The sequence below is a fragment of the Lygodium microphyllum genome, chromosome 28 (genome assembly GCF_053477565.2).
Source record: "Lygodium microphyllum isolate KBCC chromosome 28, Lygodium_microphyllum_v1.1.10, whole genome shotgun sequence".
NCBI classification, from domain to species: Eukaryota; Viridiplantae; Streptophyta; class Polypodiopsida; order Schizaeales; family Lygodiaceae; genus Lygodium; species Lygodium microphyllum.
In genome coordinates, this window is record NC_141162.1 from 32,238,662 (window position 1) to 32,264,230 (window position 25,569).

The following is a 25,569-nucleotide window of genomic DNA, read 5'->3' on the forward strand; positions in this document are numbered from 1 at the left end:
CGAGTGTCGCTCAAAGGCCAGAGGCATAGCACTCAAATCTAAATCTCAAACCCCCACCCCTTAGTCAGGCAACCCCCAGTCGGGGAGACAAGGTGATGGCAAGGGGCAATTTAAAGGTCAGACTCATACTGCCACCGCTCAACCATCTCAATCGACAACGTTCTCAACTATAGAGGGTTTGTCTGACTGGTCTGCAAAGGCCCACATCGTCTCCATAGAGACATCGCGAGTCTCGTCCACATCTGTGAGTTGCCTCCTAGAGAGGTTACCACAGAGACCCACTCATCACAGCCAAAGCACTTCAGCTTCTGTTTGGATTGTGGATAATGGAGCTACATATCATATAACTCCTATAGAGGACATTTTCCGTATCCGAGCCCTTGCAGCCGGGCGGATCCGCGTAGAAAACAACTCCTCGGTCAAAATTCAGGCTCAAGGTAGTGTCAATTTTGCCATTGACAAGGGTCCGGATCTAGCTTCACTAGACAATGTATACCATGTTTCCCAGCTTGGGGTGAACTTATTATCTGTTCAGTAGCTTTGCCAGTTGGGGCGAGCAATTTTCTTTGCAGTGACCACAATCGAGATCCTTGACTCTCGGACTAGTTTAGTGATTGCTCGCGGTGAGGCACAACCTGATGGCCTTTACCACATTGACTCACTTTTTGACCGAGCCGATAGCCGAGGGCTCCGTGTTTCATAGCTTCCAAGCATTAGCCACATCTTGGGAGCCTACGAACAATGAGCGTCTTTGGCACTTTCGCTTAGGGCATATTGGTCATGATTCTCTTTATGAGTTATCCTGTCGTCAGCTGGTTGAGAGCCTTCCCTGCCTAAAACTAGCTCATGATGCTTGTAAAGCTTGTCAGCTCGGAAAGCAGCACCGTACCCCATTTCCTCAGCAGTCCACACATCGTGCTGAGGAGCCTCTTAGATTGATTCATGTTGATCTTTGTGGGCGGACATCCACTGCCGCCTTAAATGACGCACTATACTTCTTTTTGATAGTGGATGATCATTCTAGATACATGTTGGTGTACTTCCTCAAGCTTTCACATATTTTTTTGCTTAGGTACTGCTGGTTCATAACCAGACTGGACGTCGTGTTGGTTGCATGAGGAGTAATAGCGGTGGTGAATTTATCTCCCACAAGTTTTCCAAGTTTCTACTGAAGTATGGCATCTCGCCAGCTCACCTCTACTAACTCCCCCTCTTAGAATGGAGTCATAAAGCGTAGGAACCAGACAGTCATGGAAATGGCACGCTCCATGCTGTTCACAGCAGAGCTTCCTGAACGCCTTTGGGTCGAGGTTGTTAACGCTTCCGTGTACATCCTCAACCGGTGCCCGACTGCGGCTCTTCTTTAAAAGACCCTGAATGAGACATTTTTTGACTCTCGGCCTATCATTTCCCGCTTCAGAGTCTTTGGGTGTCGTGCCTACACACACACACGCCTGATGATAAGATAGGAAAGCTCACTCCACGAGCTAATCTCCTTATTTTTGTCGGATATTTCTTTGAAGTGAAAGCCTATCGTTTGTTCGGCCCTCAGACAAACAAGGTGATCGTTAGGAGGGACGCCGTTTTTTTCGAGAGGGATATCGTGCAATCGTCTACACAGGATTCCGCTCCCATTCCTCCTTCCACATCATTGGAAATCATGCCTACTGAGCCTGGTGTACTTCCCTCTCCTGGCATTACTGCATATTCTTCATCTCCCAAGCCCTCTCTGTGACATCCGTTACCTCGCCTAGTACCGGCAAACCATGAGGGGTTCAGGGATCCTACCACCCGATTCCACTCCGAGGGACCTAGAAGATCTGCCCGGTTTGCTCCTTAAGCTTCATTTGCGTCGATGTTTACAACCGATTACATAGCGCATTCTGAGCCCGATACATGGCAAGAGGCTCTTCAGCACCTCAATGGCGAGAGCCCATGGAGAAAGAGCTCAAGAGTATTGACCGAAATGAGACTTGGACATTGGTGGATCGTCCAAGCCACAAGAAAGTCATCGGGACAAAGTGGATTTTCAAGACCAAGCTAAAAGCTGATGGGACTTTAGATAAGTACAAGGCTTTTAGCTAAAAGCCTTGTCATGCAATAAGGGTTTTGACACAAGCATGGCATTGATTATGAAGAGACCGTTGCTCCTACTGCATGGTTGACATCTTTCCGATTGCTTCTCGCGCTAGCCACTCACCCCGGTTGGCCAAAATATTAGATAGATGTCAAGAGTGTCTTCTTGAATGATTTTTTTGGAGGAGGAAGTCTATGTGGAGCACCCACCGGGCTTTCCTTCGGGGAATTCGAGGGATAAGGTATTCCCTTTGCAGAAAGCTCTTTATGGATTGAAGCAAGCACCGCGATCTTGGTTCCATAGGATGGATGAGTTCTTACAGACTCATGGATACCATTCTACCCCTTATGACCCAAACTTATATGTTCAATCTACTGCAGAGGGGGTCAACTATATCCTACTATATATTGACGACTTACTCATCACAGGCTCAAATTCTGTTGCCATAGCAGACATCAAAGCAAAGCTTAGTGCTACTTTTGAGATGACAAACCTTGCTTTGTTGTCTTATTTTTTGGGGATGGAGGTAGTTCGTTCCGGGGGATGCATTTTTGTGTCACAGCTGAAGTACGCACTTCAGCTAGTGGAACAACTGTTAGATTACGGGGACAGTTTTCTTGAAAAGATGGAAGCACGAGACAGACTAACCTCCCAGCCACACCTAGATAAGTGCTGGCCCTCAAGCTTATCTCTTTGCCAGCCGTCAACTTCCTGGAGTCCTACTATTCCTGGACTCCCTTACTCTCTAGGCTCCCCTTAACCCCGTTCGGGCGCCCAAGAGCCCGGACGGTCATTCTCGTGCATGTTCCCCTAAATTTACCTTAATGTAACATTAAATATCCCTTTTAATGTCACATTCCACACTTATGACCTTAATGTGACATTAAATATCACTTTTAATGTCACATTAATGTCACATTTCCTTCCCCTTAAAAATCGGTTTCGTCCTCGAAAACGATATTTGGAAGGTCTAACTGTAAATCGGGAAACCTTTTCTTTAAAGTACTTACTCGCTCCCATGTTGAGCTTTCTTCTGAACAATCTTTCCACTTAACCAAACATTCTTGATAAATAGTATTCCTCGTTCGTCTATTACGAACATTTAATATTTTTTCTGGTTCATGTGGATTAGATTGGTCATAGAATAACTCCTCAATATCATCATTTAAGATTAGATTATCCAAATCACCCAGCTTCTTCCTTAGTTTGCTTACATGAAAAACTGGATGTATTTTACTACCAGCAGGTAGTTGGAGCTTGTAAGCCAATTCTTCCACCCTTTTAAGTATTATGAAAGGACCACAATACCTTGGTGAAAGCTTTGGACAATGTCCATTTTTCATAGTTTTAGTTTGTTCAGGCACCTTAAGATAGACCAATTCTCCTTCTTCAAAGGAGATGTCTCTTCGGTGAGGATCTGCATATGCTCTAGCTCGACTTTGAGCCTTTTTAATATTTTCTTGAGCAAATTTTAACATACTATTCATATCCTCCAAAAAGTCTTTAGCTGCCTGAACCTTTTCCTTATGCAGTCCTACTGCAAAAGGAGCTCTGGGCTGAAACCCATACATCAACATAAATGGACTATATCCAGTGGAAGAGTGTTTGGCACTGTTATATGCAAACTCTGCTATCGGTAAATACTCTTCCCAATTAGTTTGCCTTTTGCTTACATATGCCCTAAGCATATCTTCAAGAATTTGGTTAACCCTTTCAGTTTGCCCATCTGTTTGCGGATGATCCGCCGTACTCATGCTAAGTTTAGTATCCAATTTCCTAAATACGGCACGCCAAAAATGGCTATCAAATTTTCTATCCCGATCAGAAATTATATTTGCCGGAAGGCCATACAATCGGTATATGTTCTCTACGAACAATCTAGCCAATTCTGGTGTTTTAACATCAATTGAAGTTGGAATAAACCTAGCCATTTTGGTTAACCTATCCACAATTACCCACACAGAGTCGTGCCCCCTCTGTGTTCTAGGTAAAGACACAATAAAGTCCATGGAGATACTCTCCCATTTTCCCGAAGGAATTTCTAATGGATGGAGAAGTCCTCCCATTTTTAATTTTTCAGCTTTATTAACCTGGCATTTATTACATTTGACCACATAGTCAAGGACGTCCTTATTCATTCCAGGCCAATAGAACTGCCTTTTAATAAGACTATAAGTCTTATTAACTCCTGGATGTCCCGCACTAGGGGTATCATGACACTCAAAGAGTATCTGGCGCCTTATTTCTATATCTTTCGGGACACATACCCTACCCTTGTAGAGTAAATAACCATTATCAATGGTAAAATTCTTCCACTTGAATCCAGTTTGAGCAACCCCTGATGCTCCATTTCCTAGTTGAACATCCTCAGATATTCCTTCCTCAGTAGAAGCACTTTCTTTTGGATTCCCATTTTTTATTGCTTCCCATATGTTGGAATATGCCGGATCAACCTGACATTTCCCTTTTAAAGATTCAAGCAAGTTGGAAGTGAACTGAGTAAAACTCAATTCATTAATGATGGGCATTCTGCTGAGTGCATCAACTACTATATTATACTTTCCCTTTCTATATCTTATTTCATAGTCGAACTCTTGGAGGAGTTCGGCCCATCTGGCTTTACGCCCATGTAAATCTGGTTGATCATTAAGCCACTTAATGCTTTCATGATCCGATAAAATCAAAAGTTTGGCACCATACAAATAGTGCCTCCATTTCTTCATTGCATGTACTATTGCATACAGCTCCCTCTCATAAACAGAATAATTCTGTTTTGCACGATCTAATTTCTTGCTTTCAAAAGCAACTGGTCGACCTTCTTAGAATAAGACCGCGCCTATTGCCTTGTCACTGGCATCAGCTTCAACCACAAATGGTTTATTGGGATCCACTATTAATAATACTGGAGCTGTAGCAATAGCTACCTTAAGTTTTTGAAAACTTTCATTTTGGTCTGTTCCCCAATTAAAACTTTTCCCTTTCCCTTTAAGTTGGTCTGTCATTGGAACAGCTATTTTGGCATAATCTCGAATGAATCTACGATAAAATCCAGATAAACCTAGGAAGATCTGCAGCTCTTCCAGGTTCCGTGGAGGTGGCCATTCAATAATTGCCCTTACATTTTCTGGATCCATGTTGATTCCCTCTTTCGAGATTATATGCCCTAAATATTTGACCTCTTGTGCAAAGAATTCACATTTAGTTTTCTTCGCATAAAGGGAATGTATTCTTACCAGTTGGAATACTAATTGTAAGTGTTTCAAATGTTCTTCTCTTGATTTACTAAAGATCAAGATATCATCCAAAAAGATTACTACAAAATGTCCTAGATAGGGCCGTAAAACACTATTCATCAGCTTCATAAAGGTAGCTGGTGCATTAGTGAGACCAAAAGGCATCACCAAAAAATCATAATGCCCGTATCTGGTACGAAATGCCATTTTGGAAATATCTTGTGCCTTAATTCTTATTTGGTGATAACCTGATCTTAAGTCTATCTTTGTGAAGAATTTTGCTCCTTGCAATTGATCAAAAAGATCTTCCATTCTGGGCATAGGAAATTTATTCTTCACCGTTATTTTATTAAGTGCTCTATAGTCAACACAAAGTCGCATAGAACCATCTTTTTTCTTTACCAATAAAATTGGTGAAGCCCAAGGTGAATTACTAGGTTGAATAAATCCTTTATCCAGGTAATCCTTAATTTGTCTCTCAACTTCTTGATGCTGTGTTTCACTTAACCTATACGGTGGTTTTGAAATTGGGTGTGTATCCTTATTTATATCAATTGGGTGATTTATTTCACCCCTATCTGGTGGAAGGCCACTTGGTAAATCAGAAGGAAACACATCTTTAAAATCATCTAACAAACTGTTCAATTCATTATTTACATTCAATTCGCAAACATAAGAAAATTGTTGCTTTATATTACAGAAAGTAAAAGTATTCTGTACAGGAAGAGACCATAACATATATACCTCACAAACTTCCTTCTTTATCAGCTTCTGAACTTCAGTAGAACACAGCAAAGGATTATCAGATACTTCATGTTCACCTTGAATGACAAAAGTCTTACCATCCCTTTCAAATTCCAGTGTATTATGGTGATAGCTACGTTTTAAGGATGGTTCCAATCCCCATAGCCACTCCCTCCCTAGAGCAATATCAGCTCTTTCCATGTTCATTATTTGGAAATCAAGCTTATCTTTATATCCTTGAATCTCGATTTCCAAATTGGATACCATTGTATCCCATATTTTATTGTCTTGGCCTTGCATCATACGCACAACGTATTGATGCTCACTGTTTTGTTGGGGAAGTTTCAATTTTTTTACAAGTGCATAATTTATAAAATTATGTGTGGCAGAGTCATCAATCATGACTCTAACCCGTTTTCCAGCTATCAATCCATGTACTCTAAGTAAATCATGTGGCCCAAAAGTAGGCTGCTACAAAGAAGTTGACATACAACACTTATGTTCTACATCCATGTGCAAGACCTTTAAAGATTTATACTTTTCATGGCCCTTTAATTCTAAGGTCTGCACTATATGGATTTGTTTTTCTTTTCCCTTGCCCTTGTCCTTTCCTTTGTCTTCCGTCTTTTTCTTTTGAGGGCAATTCCAAGCAGCATGGTTAGGGGATAGGCAATTAAAACACAATTTTTCTTTTTTGGCCTTATCAAAGTCATCAGGACTTAGCTTTGGCCTCATATATGGTTTCTTTTCAAAAGGTTGTTTTTTAGCCTTGAAAAATGGCATTTTTCTTTTAAATTTGCCCACAAATTTTGAGGTTTCTAATTTCTTAGACTTGGGCTCCGTATCAGTGAGACTGGTGAGTGTACCTGGACGCGTACTATCTTCATAAATTAATGCAAATTTAATTGCCTCTTCAAGCGTCTTAGATAAACTCCGTTTTACTTCCTTTTTACAGGCTTTATCCAATCCCCTAATGAATCCTCTTGTTTTTTGGAATTCATCAATTCCTTCCAGTTTGAGGATTCTCACGATATTCCTCCAGATATGTCAGTAGGGGCCGTCCCTTTTGTCTGACATAATCCCAATCTTCCCAATTTCTTTCCATTTCATTTTCAGGAAGAAATTCTTTTAAAAAGACAGATTCAAATTGAGCCCAAGTTTCAGGTATTTTATTCGCCTCCTTTAAAGTTCGCCACCACTTATATGCTTTGGGCCCCAAAGTTAAACTGGCCTCCAGTGCTTGGAGATGTGGTGGGGTATTTTTTAATTTATGTAAATCTTCCCATTTTTGGAGGAAATTAAAGATTGTATCTTTATTCCTATCTTTTTCCTCCCCGTAAAATTGAGGTGGTTTCATATCCTTTAAAACCAGATTATCCCTCAATTTATGATAGGTTTGGGGTTCTTTAGAATCTCGAATGGTCACATCTAAATCTTTGGATGAAGATGGGACATCTGAGATTTCTATCTTATTTTTATCTTTTTCCAATAATAAAGTTAGCTGAGATTTTATTTCAGTAAGTGTTTGAGTTAAAAACTCCATTTGAACCCCCTGAGTTTGCACACGAGCAGAAAGATCATCAAATTGCTCTCTCGTGGCAAAAAATTCTTCCCATTGTTCTTCTTGTATGTCTGGTTCATGGGGATCTGCCATAGGTTGATCCCCGGAACTAGAACTTTACATTACCCTTTCTTTCCCTTTTTCTGCCATTAATACACTGGAATTGGAAAGCAAAAATAAGAAATTTGCATACAAGATAAAATACTTCCCTAATTTTTAATGGCAGACTGTGACTTCAGTTGTATATGATGTTTTCTGCCTGTCTCACAGCAGTCGCAGTCCTATCCGTCTCAGGAGCAGTCCTATTCGTCTCAGCAATCTGATACTGGCGGCTCCACTTCTGATCTAGTTCTCGCGGGTGCTGGCAGCTTCACGTCTGATCCTCACGGATGCTGGCAGCTCCACGTTTTTTTTATTTTTTTCTTTTTTCCTGCCCGTCACGAAACATTTCTGCTCGTAACTTTTTCTGCCGTGACGTTGAAGGTCACATTAATGTGACGTGGCGCTGAAATTCTTTTAAAATTTCTTTGACGGCCCGTTTTCTCACGCAACGGGACGGGGCGCTTCTGACTGACGGCCCGCTTTCTGACTGACGGCCCGTTTTCTGACTGACGGCCCGTCAACTATTATCGACGTCTTAATGACCAGCAACTCCAACGATTATTTTCGTGACGAGTCACGTCACGTCTTCACATCTCCTGGTTCCGGCTGCTCACGCGATATGACCAAAACTGACGACCTGACGGATTCTTGTTCGATTAATGATCAGAAACATAGGCTCTGATACCAATGTTAGATTACGGGGACAGTTTTCTTGAAAAGATGGAAGCACGAGACAGACTAACCTCCCAGCCACGCCTAGATAAGTGTTGGCCCTCAAGCTTATCTCTTTGCCAGCCGTCAACTTCCTGGAGTCCTACTATTCCTGGACTCCCTTACTCTCTAGGCTCCCCTTAAACCCGTTCGAGCGCCCAAGAGCCCGGACGGTCATTCTCATGCATGTTCCCCTAAATTTACCTTAATGTAACATTAAATATCCCTTTTAATGTCACATCCACACTTATGACCTTAATGTGACATTAAATATCACTTTTAATGTCACATTAATGTCACAACAACACACTTCAGATCAGACACGGCCAGTGGCCGCACCTCTATCCACTTGTCGAAGGATACCCTAGGACAGCCCTTCTATGCACATACCTATCGGAAAACTTCTTTGCTTAATTCACGCTAGGCCAGATTTAGCGTACTCAATCAGTATTTCACAACACCTAGGATGTCACATCGGATTGCATGTCTTCGTATGTTGTGTTATTTACGGTGTACTTATTCTTATGGCCTGACCTATGGTTCTGGTTTATGTTTATCGAGGTACACTGATTCGGATTGGGCAGAATATCCCGATACCCAGCATTCTCATGGCGGCTACCTCTTTACCTTGGGCACAACTCCCATTTCTTGGTCAAGCAGTAAGCAAAAGATGGTAGCGGCTTCCATGGCCAAGGCTGAGTACCAGGCTCTCTTCGATGGCACAACCAAGGCCATCTACCTGAGGAGTTTACTGGCGACACTTCATTTCCCATGAGACTCTCCCACCGTCGTCTACCGCAACAACCAGAGTGCCATTGCCCTTGCGGGCAATCTAATCATTACACCACAGACGCGGCATGTGAGAGTCCACTTCCATTCTTCCAAAGAGCAGGTTGAGCTAGGCACTATCCGCCTAGAGTTTGTGCCTACATCCGACAATTTTGCAAATATTTTGACCAAAGCGATCAACCGACCGCTTCTTCAGTACCTGTTACCCAGGATCGATTTGGATACACCCTCCCCTACTTCTTCAGCTTTACGGGGAGAGGGTGCTTCTCTCTTGCTTTTCCTTCCAGTTTGAGAGGGGACGGCTACTTCTCTTGATAGTGACAGTGATGATACTTACAGTTTTTTAGACATTTATTCTTTTATTCTTTTATAATGTATTATGGACATTTGTAACTTCATCCGCACTGTTAGGATAATATGATTGTAAAAGGACACTTCGGCAAGTGAACAATTCCCCTACAAGGGCACTGTCCAAATGGCACCGTTGCATTGCATCTTGCATCACCCTTTGCATTACTGTAATATTTCCACACAATAAAAGTTAGTTGGTTAGTTCAAAAGTTAGTTAGTTAATTAATAAGTTAGTAAGATTACTAACTAAAGACTAACTAAGGTAAAAACTAACTAACATTAATTATTAATAATTTTTATTTAATTTAAAATATTTTATTTAGAAAAATCAAGAGTCGTAAATTCGATATTTTTTTCGAATTGGCAAGGACAGTGGCCATCCTTCACGTAAATTACAACGTGAACGAAACTTATGAGTTATATTAATCACTAGGATAATGTGTATAGTTTGGATGGTCTAAAAATATTAGACCTTTGGACAAGACTAGAATATTTTAGATATTTTAGAGATTATCTTAATTTTTTTAAAAAAAAGATATGGAGATTTCTAGAACTAGATGTCATTTAAAAGAAAAAAACAAGTGATGTGTTAGTTAGTTTGAAGATTTTATAAAAAGAAAAATAAAGAAAAGTGACTGGCGAAATCGCGCGAGCCGCGATCGCAGTTTACAAGCAGTAGACAGCACTTCGAACAGAGAAAAGAAGAAAGAGTGAACTGAGAGCTTTCTAACCAAGCGTCTTGGAGTTTTACCCCCCTTTCGGAGCCAATGGAACCATCAGATTTATGATCTGAGCATCAGATCACTGATCTTTCCAAGATCCCCCTCCACAAAGAGCTCCACTTCTCAACCACAAGCCCTCTTCCCCAATTCACTATAAATACGAGGCATGGGAGAGGCATAAGGGACATAAGGAGACCCCGAGAGGCTGCAAGAAAGAAGAAGAGAGAAGGAAGAATACTTCTTCAAGAGGCTGCGAGAAGCTAGAGAGAGAGAGAGAGAGAGAGAGAGAAAGAGAAAGAGGAAGAGAGCTAGCTCAAATCCCTTGTCTCGATCTTTAACTAAGCCATATTCTCTATCCTCTCTCATCTAAAATCTATCCCACCTTCCCTATCTCTCAAACTCCTCGTGGACGATGGCTCCAAAGCGACAAAGTGGAAAAACCATGGAAATCAACGCAACCGGTCAAGCAACGGGTATTGCCAATGATACGGGAGTGCCCGAGGTTGCGGGAATTGCCACCACAATTGGAACATCGGGTGTGGCTAATGCGAGCGCGAGTAAAGATGAAGTTTCTAATGTCGTCATGCCGCCAAACCAGGTTATTCATTACTAGATTATCAATTTTACAATATAAGATAAATTACATAGGATATTAGCTTTCATATTCTTCGCTTACACATAACTCATCTAGAAAGACATATTAATTCAAGCATAAAACAATTAATCACTATGATTTCTAGCCAGAATAGTTGGGATACTAAGGCATTGAATCATGATAGAATTAATTGCCAAAGGTTATTATACATATGTCTTTATGCGAATTCAATATAGTTATGATCAAATGCGACAAGATTAAGAATTGATTAGTGAAGGTTATAAAAACTGGTTATCTATTTACGAATCCTAAAGACCATCTCGTTGAGTTTATTGACACAATATATTTTCTTAAGGGATTTTGCTTATGTTAGATAAGTGAATCCAAACGGAAAACTCATGCCCTGCTTAACATGTTTTAAGAGGTGTACTCAACACTTCTTTATGGGAAGAAGAATCCTCATTAGAATGAAAGGTTACACCTTGGCTATGTGAAACTGTGATTTACATGTTGGGATGATTGTCATTGCACTATTTGATACATATTTGAAAGGACTGTTTGTGTTTGCTAGAATCTAGATTTTGATTGAAATTATTGCCAACAGAATAAAAGGAAGGATCGCGCTAGGCTACCCCCAAGCTAGCGGCGAGACCCTACTCCAAGGGGGTCATGATTATCGCTACGAGAGGCTTGGACCGGCTCCGTAGGCGAAAGGTCTGCCAGTAGGGATAGTCTCGGGCAGTAGGAATTGTAGGTGCCAGAGGGGGCTCTGGCTGTAAATCCTGCATTGTTCCAAGAATCTGACGAGCCCCTTCGTGACCCAGGATGGGATCCTGGAACCCTAAATACTAGTTATGAGGGTGGAATCTTGGTGGACAGAATGTCCTTATGGAATTCTGTGTATCTTCCGCTAGGACGGAATGATGGAAATTGTAATAGACTTCCAATATAATAAAGAAGTTTGCTTTACTATTCGAATGGTATGCATGTTAGTGAGATAAATTATGTGAAGGAACGTGTGACTAAATGGACTAATTAAGGAAGCTGGTTGTATATGTTCCAATAAATGTGTTGTAGGTAATTAAAAAACTAAAGATGACCCATCATCAGAGGAAAGCGGGTGGGCGTAACCCCCGACGGGTCCGTCCAATGGTAGGGTGGTCCCGGTTAGCTGGGAGCTTTTCTACATTGAATATAGAAATAGGAAGACGATAAATTGACCAAGTAGTCATTAGGTAGAACCGACTTGCATTGTTTTAGGGGACCGGAATGGGATTTTGCCTTATGGGCAGGAGGGTTGACGTACCACACTCCCTTCCGTCTCCCATTCTCTTTGAACCAAGTACAATGGCAAGTCCGCTTCAGATTGAGTAATCCTCTAAAAAGTGGAACTCGAAATTACTGACGCTAGCTGGCTGCTAGGAGACCCATCCGATTTTAGGAACCCAAGTCTTCAGGTCGATCCTAGTGGGTTCGGCCAGAACTCTCCCATTGCGAAGTAGACTCGGTAGGGCCTAAGTGACAATCCCGTGATGTTCCAAGGGAGCAGCGGGTGGCATCATTTATGGAAAAACCTACTGATGGACTACTAAAAGGTGTATCGTGGATTGGGACTAGCGGACACCTCACAATTACCCCATGTATTGGCATTCTGTTAATGTAAACATGCATCTGTGAGCATTTATCCCTTTTCGGTCTTTTGAAGTGGTCGATTCTAGATCCACCATATTCGTGGCATTGCCCATGGCAGTCTCCAAGGCAGTTCTTTTCCTTAGCTTGCTTGCTTGCTTTGCGTGTCTTGCTTGCTTCACTTATTTGCTATATCCACACCTTAGCCTTATTCTTGTTCACTGACACCCAGTAATGGTAGAGATAGTATGCTTGTTTTGTGAAGGTCTTGGGTCTAAGGAGCATGTGCCAATGCCTCCACACCCGGTGACTCACATTGCTTCTGTACTGTCTCATGTCTTGATATATGGATTCCATTTCCCGAGCATACATCTGAGTTCTCATCTGTATTGTGTTATTTCTTTCCCTTTCTCTTTTGTCTTGTGTTTCAGCAGTTTATTACAGGATATGTTTACGCTTCCATTGCTGCACCACTTCTGACATGGTATCAAATTTCAGGATTTGTGTTCCTCTAATGTTTTCTTGCTGATTTCAAGATGGTTTTCACCCTTGCTAATTAAGCGGCTGCTATTCCAACCAGGCAACTTGTTTTACCTGCGTTTTTTGCTGATGTCAGCATCCGTACAGCCTATGCATCTGTTTCAGCCTATGTTTTGGTACCTCAGCATCTCCTCTTGACTGGGCGCTTGCATTATCCGGCCGTTTTTGCTGTTTTTGGCAGTTTTTGACTAATTTCATGACTTTTTACAGCAGCTTTTGTCTTATTTTGGTTAGATTTTGGGTTGCATTGTATGTGAACTCTAGCTCTTTGTAGTCTGTGCTCGTGTTTTGGATGTGTTCCCTCTCCAAATCCCTTCTTTTCTCTACTTCTTTTCTCAATTCTGTACAAATGGCTCCTCCATGCACATCCACTGATGACAAGCTCCATGGACCTGATTATTACAAGTGGAGTGCAGTAATGAAGGCCTGGTTTATCCAGAAGCAGTTATGGTACGTGGTTGGCGGAGCTATGGCTCGTCCTCAACATCCTTCTCCTGTTCCATCTGATTTTGATGAAGACAACCATGAGGAGGCAGTGCTTACATGGGATTCAGATGATGCCCGTGCTTATTCGGCCTTACTTCGGTGTATTTCCAAAGAAGTCCTACCGGCGGTCACCTCCTACAGGACAGCTTCAGACGTATGGTCGAAGTTGCAGTCGATGTACGAGGCTCCTTCCACCACGAGGGCCGTTACTCTCTATGGCCAGCTCTAGCAACTAAAGTTTGAACCCAAAGATACGATTCAATCATTTCTATTTCAAGTTACCCAACTCCAGGACCAGCTTCACATAATGCAGTCTGCCCTATCAAAGACACATCTTTGTTGGTATGGTACTCTACAAGCTTCCTCGAGAGTTTGATGGAGTGGTGAATGCTTTAAGGGCGCAAACATCTAGGACTCCTATCAGTTTTCTTCATATGTCCTCAATGCTACTTGAGCATGAGGTGACTTTGAGACCACAAGGGAGGCTTCTGTCATATTATGGAGGTTCAGGTGAGGCTCTTGCAGCTTCAGAGAGGGATTCGAAGATGAAGAATTCAAAGGCCTAGTGTTACCACTATAGCAAGAAGGGTCATTTACGGAAGGACTACAACGAGTTAGCGGCTTCCAGGAAGAACAAGGAGCAGAAGACGAAGCGGGATGCGGAATCCTTCGACAATTCATCATCTGCCTCAAATTCCAACTCAACTCCTCCATCCAAGGTGAAGTCCAAGGCTCGGAAGAGATCCTCTTCTTCGAATCATGGAAAGGGCTTGGTGACCCCTTCCTCACCTGCTTTCTAGAGGTGGTGATGCAGTCATCCCTTACCACTCTCCAATGCCAGAGAAGGAGTGTGAGAGGGTGGTGAGATGGGGTGGCCGTGCCTCATCTATATTTCTATACAGATGCACAAGATCCAGCAAGGGACGTCCCTGACGCATCAATTGAAGTCTGGCACGTTCAAATCCTGGAGTTGGGAATGACATCCAGGTTCATGATGGGATGGTTACGTTATAGAGAGCGGATGGCTTTTGTCTGGAGTTCACATAAGGGGACACTTTGGCGATCTAGCCAAAAAAAAGGAATTCATGGTCATTTCTGCACTGCGACATTGGTGACAGGATGGTCACGTATGCTACATTAGAGGTATTGTTGACAGACATTGAGAGTTGCTATGATCTTCTCTACCTTCAGAAGCTAGTACGATCGACATCGACATCAAGCTCTCTCCGAGGCACCTTGGTGGTGGCTTGCGCACCCACTACTTGGGTATCCATGGTTCTACTATGATGGACATTATTGTATGTACTTTGATGCAACATTATCATTGTATATTGTATTGTATCAGATCACCCATGATCTGGGAGAGAGTGTTAGCAGATTAGTTAGTTCATGGTTGAGTATGTACATGTGGTATAGCACGCTGGGCACAGAGATATTTTAGGCATTTTATTTGCCATCATTTACTGTGTTTTGGCATTATTTGCAGCCAATCGGCCAGCATTTAATGCTGGCTAACCAGCCATATTTTTGGCATTTATTTGGCCTATATATTCTTAGGCTCCCTCCTCCACATTCATTCATCACTATACAATTCTTGGAGAGAGGGAGCATGTGCCAATGTCTCCACAGTCGGTGACTCACATTGCTTTTGTACTGTCTCATGTCTTGGTATATGGATTCCATTACCCGAGCATACATCTGAGTTCTCATCTGTATCGTGTTCTTTCTTTCCCTTTCTCTTTTGTCTTGTGTTTCAGCAGTTTATTACAGCTTATGTTTATGCTTCCATTGCTACACCACTTCTAACACTTCTACTTCAGGCGCCATGTCCCAGCATCAGGCTTTGCGTTTGGAGCATCTTCCACCTGGCATCACCATCATCTACTTAGCGTCAGCACCCTTTTCCATCACGCTCCACCTTCACCTGCATTTTACGGTGTGGAGATCTTCTCCTTGTTGCCTGGCATTATCATCTCCAGCTTGATGTCACCATCCTAGCCTTTGGCAACAATCTCCATCATCGAGCATCAGTGATTTCATCACTCGTCTATCACACAGGCTGCTAGGACCTGCGTTTTGCAGCCCGGCTCCTCCTCCATCACCTGGTGTCACTTGCACAAAGGCTATCGGAACCTACGTTTTTGCAGCCCGGCTCATCCTTCGTCATCTAGCATCATCATTATCCACCTGGCGTCAATATCTAGGTTGCTCTCCCTACGTTTGACAGCTCCGACACTCTGGGATTTGCATTTTGTTGCCCGGGTCATTCCCAACATCAAAGGATTGCAGTTCGCTCCCCAATAGCTGGTGATTGTCCTCCACATCTTCGACACCAAAGGACTGCAGTTCGCTCTCTCGACAACTATCCTTCACCTTCCAGTGATTACTTTAATAGCCCACTGCCTGAAAGACTGCGTTTTACTCCCTTCACAGTGCAGATTTCCCACAAGTGCTGCCGCCTAATTCAGACAGAACAGTGCAATTATCTTTTGAGCTTCAGCTCCATTGTATCAGCTTTTCTTCTCATAGCATGATTCAATGCATCATCACCGTGTTCTTGTGTTTTTGAGTTTCTCTTCTCTCAATGTTTGCCATACACACTCTATGTTACTTCCCACAAACCCTACTGTCTCTCTGCATTGTCGCTTATTTTGACATGGTATCAGAGCATACCCATTATTTTTTACAGCACTTGCATAAGCCAAGAATGTGTTAAAGGATAAGACTCACTTCAACAAGTCTAACTTTACCACTTGGACAAATTTGATGGGGCATGTCTTGGATTCACAAGGCTTGTGAGAACCTGTTCAAGGGTAGGAATCTCAACCTAATCCTCAACGGTTCTCATATGAGGTAATTCGCTCTTGGAAGAGCACAAATGCCACAGAGATTATCAACCTAATGCAAAGTCTTATGCCCAAGTTTCACTCACAACTTCAACATTTTAATCATACATTTGAGTGTTGGGAGCATCTAGTCAACTACTATGCAGCTCATAATTGCACCCAACGTATCAACTTCAATCACACACTCCAGTATTCAAACTCGTTGAGAAGGATGATTTAGCTGTCAAGTCAGTAGAGTATTGGCATCTACTCACCAAATTCGTCACAAGAAGTTTCCCAAAGTCAAATAACAATCAAGTCATTCTATTTATGACAAGCTATCACCTAAATATTTCAATTTTATAAAGCAAGTTATCTCACAACCCTGATTTTCCACCTATGAATTTGAATGTTATGTTTCGCAAGGTTGTTTAATCAAGTTCACAACAAAACCACTCTGCCATAGTCAAGAGGGAATTAAAACTTCAACCACACAAAGTGGAAAGCAAGGGGATGGAAAGAAAAGCAACAAGACATAGTAGGGTAGTGAGGAGCAAAGTAACTTCCCTCCAAGATTGAAACCAAGTTGGCAAAATGTCCCCAAGAAAAATAGGTATTGTCAGCACTGCCAAAAGTCCATGCATTTTAACAATGAGTATCATTCAAAGGCCAAAGGTAGTCTACCCAAGACTTGATCCTCTTCCCCACCTAAGAACTCAAGCACATCAGGAGAGGATGCATATTGAATACATCCGAGATCCAAACACTGCAAAGCTACTACTATCCTCTGCTCAATCAACCATGGAAGTTGTCACCGTGATCCCTGGTGATTGCAAATCACATCAACCGCCTCTCCTTGCTTTCTAACAACCTTCTTCTCTCTCACAATTTAAAGCATCTCAAAATTTCACGTCACCATGACATGAAGGTGAAGATGTCCAAGATGGGAAAGGTGTCTTAGAGAGCCGTGCCGATGATGAAGATAGAGATTGTGTCAATGCTGCTCTTGATGTTGTTGAAGATGGTGGCCAACAAGATGATGGCGATGACAGGTGCACCCTCAAGATGATGTTGATGACTATGACAGCTGCACCCACAACAGCAAAGCATGTCCCAGGGATTTGCAAAGAATGTTAGCAATGACCAGGGTGTGAGCTGCACGAAACAAATCCAACTAGGCAGCAGGAAAAGATAATGATGATGATAGGGTTGAGGGCACAAACAGCAAGGTGGCTTGCTTTCAAGGGCAACATGAATAGCAAGGAGGGCTGAAGATTGTGAAGATGATGCAGAAGATCATAACTTGTAAAAGGGTAATTGAGCAAGTGAACAATTCCCCTTTAAAGACACAGCTCAAGTGGTGCCATTGCATTGTGCATATCATTCCGTTTGAGCATAACACTTTGCATTACCCCTTGTTGCTTGCATCACCCAGGCATTGGCATTGTGCTAACGTAAAGCCAACCACTTTGGATAAGGGAAAACCTATATTTGTATGTGCTCATCCAAGGATGAAAACTTGTTGCATTATATAGCATGTTTCCCCTTTACCTCATTAAAAAAGTGATCAACTAGGACCACCACATTCACAACATCTCACATTGAGGCAGTTTAGTATGGCAAATATTTATGGTGGCAGCTATTACCTCAGTTATATCTTGTCACACTAGCCCTCTCATTGCCCACTGCTGCGCACAGCCCCTTTGGAGGACAATCACCAGTTCATCAAGACTGTTCAAGTGCTGCCCATGCTGTCTAGAGCCCCTACACAGCTGGGCAACCTGATTTCACTGCATTTGCTGTCTTTAGCCTGCTACCCTACTGGTTTGGGACCTTTCCTTAGCTGTTTGACATTATCAACTGTCTAACAACCTCATCTACATCAGACTTGGCTGCGTTTCTGGTCACATTGAGAGTGCGGACATCTTCATTCACTTGGCCACATCTGTGTTCTCAGTCTGCTGCACGTGTACACTCCACACCCACTCCTTTATCCACCTCTCCCCTAGTCTTAGAGACCCGGAGGTTCAAGGCCCTACTAATTGTATTATCATTCATTCATACATACATATGGCAAACATAGAACCGCAAAAGTATATGACAACAAGGAGAACACAATATGTAGAACATTGAATGCTAATAAGCATATGGAGAAAAGATAATAGAATCAGTAGGGCCTCAAACCTCGGTGTCTCAAAAAACCAGGGCAGAGGTTGCTGAAGGAGTGGGTGTCGGTGCGTGTCATACTCGAATTGATCCCCAAACCACAGCAATATCTCAAATTGATACTAGGCAGCTTACTATGGCAATGATTACCTTGGCTATACCTTGTCACTCTAGCCTTGCACTTACACAGATTCTATTTATGGAGGATGTTTCCTCCTCATTATTATTAACAACCTTAGAATAGGGCTATCTAAAAGAAGATATCCATCACATCTTTAGTCTTGGTAGGTTCTTGGGCAGCTGATGTGCATCCATTGACCTCTACCGTAGCTACTTTGGGGTAAGACCTTTCGGTTATGAAAAAGAGAGTGGAGACATGACTTTCACTCCATCTCGAGCATAGTCCTTTTCGGGCCTAAGAGGGAGGTATAGCTGTATATTTCTTTGAACGTGCTTCAAAGTGATGTGTAAAAATATTGGGGAGTATGGCCCCAGATATGTACCTCTTATCATTAGAGAGATTATCCACCACCTTTCTTGACAAGAAAAAGCACCTTGTTGACTAAGAAACATTAACTAGGAAGAGTATATAGATTCAAGACGGTCTCATTGATTGTGGATGGTTAGAAAGACACACGTATAGGTCATTCATGACATGATTGCTTATTCTCATAAGGAAATGTATCATTTCTTCACATGATGCTTCAAGGATAAGGAAGCCTAAAGAAAAACTTGCATTAGAGTGGATTAGTGGCATTGATCTAATTGGCCACAATCATGCCATGGGGTTTGTTGCAAAAGAAGAGCCTACAAACAAGGCTCTCTTACTAGATGGCATATTGCTTGAATAATTTGTTAACGAACATTGGCAAATTATCATGGGTTGAGAATTTTTATTGAGCATGGAGCTCAAATCGTGACATTTATTTTGAATCGCTAATCCCTTAGACATGAGCTTTCTAAGAAGTCAAAGAAGATGTTGAAGTACTCTTGCACAAGATTTACATGCAACTTCTGTTGAGAAACCCTTCACCCGCAGTTTGCGTTTTTTGCATTTTTGTGTTTTGCGTTCAAGGTTTGCGTTTAGAGTTTGCAGTCCCAAAAAGGGGCGACACCCTAGACTGACTGTGCCTATTTATAGGCCACTCTCTCATTCATTCCTTAGGCTGATTCATTCAATCCATCACCTCTTCTCTCTAGCCTCTCCACTACCCTCACACCCCTTCAGGAGGTCATTGCGGTTCGTGGTTCGTGACTGTCTTCATCATCTTCCTTGTGCTACGGCACCCTTGTTCCGTGTATCACATTCACTCCATGATTTAGAACTTCATCATTCCATTCATTAGAGTTTCTTCTCTCCTCTCTTCTCTTCTCCATGTTTGCCGAGTTCACTCCGTGTTCCTCTCCGCAAACCCTACTGTCTCGCTGGTACGTCATCTTTTGACATGGTATTAGAGCTGGATCTACTCAAATAGTGGCAAAGATCCTCCACTCCAGTGAAGGCAAAGACCAATGGTGAGTTCGGCATCCACTTCTCTTCTTCTTCCGCTACATAAATATCTTGTTTTTGCAAGTTTCAGTTGTTTTCAGCTTGCTGCCCACACCCCTTTGCAGAGGACATCGCAGTTCTCACTTGTCCCTTACTATCATCTACAATCTAACGCCTGTTTCCAACCTTCCACCCACAGTTTCAGCTGTTTACCACAGAGCGACTGTTGCCGATCAATCTCCATTCAGAAAACAATCTCGTTTTTGCAGATTTCAGGTATTTCAGCTTGCTGCCCACACCCCAAACGCGGAGGACATTGCAGTCCAAGCTAGCCATTCCTGTCTACAATAGTCTGGCACCTGTTTCCAACCTATCACACACTGTTCGGAGCTGATTCTAGCATGTTGACTGCTACTGCTAGTTTTTCCAGCGTTTTTGTTGTTCTCTCTCCTGTAGCTTGTGTTTTTAGTCTCTCTCTCCTCACTTGCGTTTTTCTACCGATTGCAACGTCTTACTGCTGGTAGCATCCTCCTCCCACTGGCAGCTCACTTCCAGCCCTTCCATTGCCCTCCCACCCCTTGTGGCGGACATTGCGGTTCGTGCTTCACACTACCCTCACACCCCTTGAGGGGGACATTGTAGTTCGTGGTTCGTGGTTCGTGGTTCGTGGTTCGTGGTTGACCTCTTCCTTCTTCAGCAAGGCACACTGGTACCCATGGCTTCTTTACCAACAAATGACTAGACTACTGGGTGCTCGTACTACAACACAAACGGTCATCCCACCGAAGATTGCCAACTTCGACCTTTGCTCCCCATCCCCCCGGAGTATATGCGTCTTCCACCAGGCACTCCTTGTGCCACCTCTCCTTTTTGGGCCACAGAGATCGTTCTGCATCAAGTATCAGAGTACTATACTCAAGGCAATAAGACACATCCAATACGCACTAAGTCCTTTCGAGCACATGGAGGATCGATTGGCGCTACGACCTCTTGGAGATTGTTGCAATGCCAGCGGCAGTCTTCTCCCAACTTTTTTCGGGTATAGTGGCTACCACAGCCCGCAGTTCTACAATCCGCTCCATCGAGAGACAATGATTGTTTGATACTGTCTCCTTGTCAATCTGCTCCATCGAGAGACAGTGGCTCCTCGACTCCTTCCTCTTCTTCGACTTCCCGATCGGCTCCACTGAGAAGCAACAACTGTTGCCCACTGATTGCTCAGCCTCATCCCCACCCTTCACCCTCACCTACTCGGGTTCGAGAGGCCACCTTTGGGAGTTCTTTCCCACCCTAGATACCTTCTTCGGCACGACCAGTGGCACTTCACCTCAGTCCATCATCTCTTCTCTCTAGCCTCTCCACTACCCTCACACCCCTTCAAGAGATCATTGCGGTTCGTGCTTCATGGTTGTCTTCATCATCTTCCTTGTTTATCCTTGTTCCCTTGTATCACATCCACTCCATGATTCAGAACTTCATCATTCCACTCATCAGAGTGTCTTCTCTCCTCTCTTCTCTTCTCCATGTTTGCCGAGTTCACTCCGTGTTCCTCCCTGCAAACCCTATTGTCTCACTAGTACATCATCTTTGGACAACTTCTTGATAGCCGATTGAGAGAATGTAGTAGTGCATTGAAGCAATTGTTTATTATTGATGAGTTCACTACATCGACTTTGGCTTCTATACCTATAGGGATCTTGTGTATGGTAAAGGCAAACAACATAGGGTTTTGGGATGATATGAGACATACATGCAATGGATTTACCAATCATGCATTTGTTGAGGCTTGTGCATTCTATGCTACCTCATGTATTGGGAAAACATATGAGGACATAGATTGAATAATAGTGAAGCCACATGAGTTGGTGCTTAATCCTAATGCATTTGAGAAGATCTGTGATTCATGTGTCATGAGGTGGAACTCGTATAGCTCTCCATTGCATGATGGAGCTTATGTTGTATTACTCCTAAGTTCCATGGCTTGGATCAAGAGAGTGACAAAGAAATGGGTGCATCCTGGAGATCAGTTTTGGACCATCTAGTACCTAATACTAATACTAGACAAAAGAAAAGACCTACTTGTTGCTTATTGATCCTTTCATTGCTCATATGAATGTATTGATGCATAGGAAGAGAATTACAAGGTTGGGGCTGCCTTATGTTGGAAAGACTTTGGTTCTGATGGTCTTAAGTTGCAGCCAATTGTCAATTTGTACTCTTAGCCAGGCTGCTAGGTCCTCTTGTTTTGAACAATTGTGGAGCACTTAATCTCACATTGCCTCCAAGAAGAGGAACTGACTTGGCATGTAAAGGTCCAGTGACCTGGCCTTCATTAGTGTCACTTTACACATGCTATCCAAAAGTGTGAGTGCAAAGGCTGAACCTTTTGCAAAGTGGAGATGCAAAAAGAGGCAGAGAGTCAAAATGATGTTCTGATGGAGGATGCACCATCAGCTGGCACTCGTGATCATGAAAACAACACTTCCAGATCAGCTACTGCAGTTACCTTCCAACTCAGAGTGATGATGTGATCGCCTGTCATTTCGAGTCCTCGATCTTCACATATCTAATATGCCCTTCAGCTTTGAGCCTTGTACTACTTATTCAACAATTTAGGCTTCAGATTCTAAATTATGCAGTTTACAGTTTAACTTCATTTCAACTTTTCCAAATTAATATCTTCGTTTGTATGGTACAGACTATATACCATATATGACATCTGAGTCATGACATGTCACATAATGTCTCAGTCTTCAGTCTTGACTCTTTAGTCTTCATGGCACATGCTTTTTGTCATTTATGGTTATAATTTCAATGTTCTTTGAACAATGAATGTTAATGATAATCTGAATTACAGTCGTGCATTCATAGTTTACCGTGTTTATCTTGTATATTGTGACTTAAGCTTCACTATATGTTGAAGTTTCATGGTCATTCAAGTCAAGATGCAGTATGGATTGATCAAAGCCTCAGAACTCTTCAGACTTAGATAAGGCTATGCATCTGGAGACGATTAGATCATTGTTAACTGCTTGAGAACATAAAACCAATATGTCTTCAGCCAGCTTTCCTCCTGTATACCCACATTAAAGTGCAGTCCTGTTATCTCGCAAATCTGCTCTTGCCAACCGCACACTAGGATTACTAGAAGCCTGCTCTACGTGCATTGATAATGCCCCTAACAGATCTGAACGTGCTGATTATGAAAGTGAGCTATGTATAGGACAACCCTTTTGCGCTAGTAAAGAATCTCTCTGATTTGGACAGAATAGAGGATTTTGAAGGATATCTGCATGTAGTAAACAGTGACTGCTCCAGTGAAGCATAAGATTTAATGATTGGAACCCAATTCAAGCAGTAAGCAGGTCTTACAGTGGGACGATCGAACCTGCTGTTTGTACTATTTGACAGCTTGCACAGACTGCACCTTTTCTTTGTAACAATCATGGGATCCATGTCTTTCTAAATCGCTTGAAAAAAAACGGCTATTTTCTAAATCTCTTGCACCTTAATACACCTTTGTTTGTAATAATCATGGGATCCATGTCTTGCAACCACTTGAAAAAGAAAACAGCTATCTTTCTGATAAAAGATAGGGGTAACATGGAGTCTCGAGAAGAGAGCGCACCTACTGAATCCTCAGTTGCAGGGTTGATGATGGGAATTCGGTTGCCGAGAACTGGCTCTCTCCATTCTCCATCAATGAAGAGCTGCCGCGTGGGAACCTTGGGAGGGAGGACGGCCATGGTTGCAGAGTCACAGCTTCGATGCACAACAAGAGGCTATCCGAAGAAGAACCAGAAGACAGCAGCGAGGAAGGAATCAGAATCAGCAACTTTCCTCAGCACCCACATAGAGACGCATGAGCACTTATATGATATATCAGCAGTAACTTATCATCAAGCCCCACGTGACCTACGATCTCTTGTCTGAGTCTCCCTTAGGGCTTGTTCCCACGGGCCTCTTTGTTTGCAATAAACATTTTTAAAAACAGGAATACATTGCGTGTGCGAGGGGGTGTGTAAGAAGTTTAAGACAAACTTCGACATTGTGGATTGCAATAATAGGAGGAACCTTCGACTGTGGCGATCCCCTGACCTCAACCGCACCTAGCTAAAGTGTGCGGTGCCTCTCAAGTAGAAGCTCATGATGTCAAAAACATAGGAGAAAACATTGGAAAACAACCCCTTTCCCACATGGGAATATGTTGAAAACTTTTTATGGTGTAGCCTTGGGGTTTAAACCCATGCACCCGAGGAACTCAACCCACACTCAAACCACTTGGACTACAACCCTATCAGCACAAAAATCACATTTGGCAACCAATTTAACAGAATCCAACCTCAACAATTTGCAAGCTTTTGTTGGATTCTTAGCGTTGTTAGATGGCATGAAGGTCAGACATGACAATTTGGTCACATTATGTGGAGAAACAGAACGACTAGGTCCAAATGGTCACCTTTGATTTTCTTTCCCCTCTTCTTTATGCAAATGTATCGTGACGTCAAACCTCCCACCTTGATATTTTAACTAAACATTATTCTTTATCCATTACAGGCCATCTTTAGCCTCTCTTTTTTCTAAGGCACATTATCGTGTGATCACTATAGCTAATGGTGGACTTGGGGAGCCAATATTGCCACCCATGGCCTTACTTTGCAGACGTTCTTACCATACACTATGGAATTTGTAGTCAATGTCATATCAATCGAGTAAAGAGGGCAATTTCTCTAATGTTACATGTGTTTTACCATTTTGCACTTGAGATACATCGTAAATTGCTATGTAGCCCATTAGAAAATAATCTAAAAGTGATGAATTCGAAGGTTAAACAACATAATAATATCAAGCCTCCTTGCCACTAGCCATGCAAGAATCATCTAATGGTGATATGAGAAGAAAGGCAACCTCCATCTCAGAGGGAATGGAGGAAGTGGGAGATCATAGATAAAAGAATTTTGTGGACCAATGAGTTGGTTGTGGGGTGGATCTATTGTTTTGTAATCAAAAGGCCTAATAGGAGTTGTATACTTATGTAGACTCAATGGGGTCGAGTAGTACAAAGGTAGTATGAGTTGATGCAAAGGGAGCTAGGAAGGAAAAAACGAATAGTAATTGCTTGATACATCCTTAATAACCATGATAATATCCCAAAGCTCCTATTCATCTGCAATCGTGTCCAAAGTAGCTTGAGGTTCAACACACATCCTTTCCAAATGTTGCTTCTTCTTTATGCAATTGATCATAGCATCCTTTTTACATCAACCTATCACACAAAATTAGTTTTAGTGAAGAGCAAATCAAGCTAGATAATCCAACACTCAAATAAACATCCAATTTCAGTAGGCAATGAAAGGTGAGCAGAAGGTTGAAGCACGAGCAAAAGCAAGAAGAGAGCAAGAGCTATGGAGAGGGAGAGGGAGAGGGAGAGGGAAAGGAATAGAGAGAGAGAGAGAGAGAGAGAGAGAGAGAGAGAGAGAGAGAGAGAGAGAGAGAGAGAGAGAGAGAGAGAGAGAGAGAGAGAGAGAGAGAGAGAGAGAGAGAGAGAG

The 25,569-nt window shown here is 42.5% G+C and overlaps 1 protein-coding gene across 3 annotated transcripts in view; it reads right to left on the reverse strand.

Annotated features, from left to right (window-relative positions):
- LOC148011320 (aminoaldehyde dehydrogenase ALDH10A9, peroxisomal-like) overlaps positions 1–23,883 on the reverse strand; it is an 85,168-nt gene extending 61,285 nt beyond the window's left edge. For 2 of the 3 annotated variants that reach the window (XM_087669950.1, XM_087669949.1), the window contains exon 1: positions 23,649–23,883. In XM_087669950.1, coding sequence (XP_087526076.1) covers positions 23,649–23,766 — 118 coding nt within the window. In that variant the 5' untranslated portion in view covers positions 23,767–23,883. The remainder of the gene's footprint in view (positions 1–23,648) is intronic. The other variant, XM_087669948.1, reaches the window with a different exon arrangement.
- Positions 23,884–25,569: the final 1,686 nt, after the last annotated feature.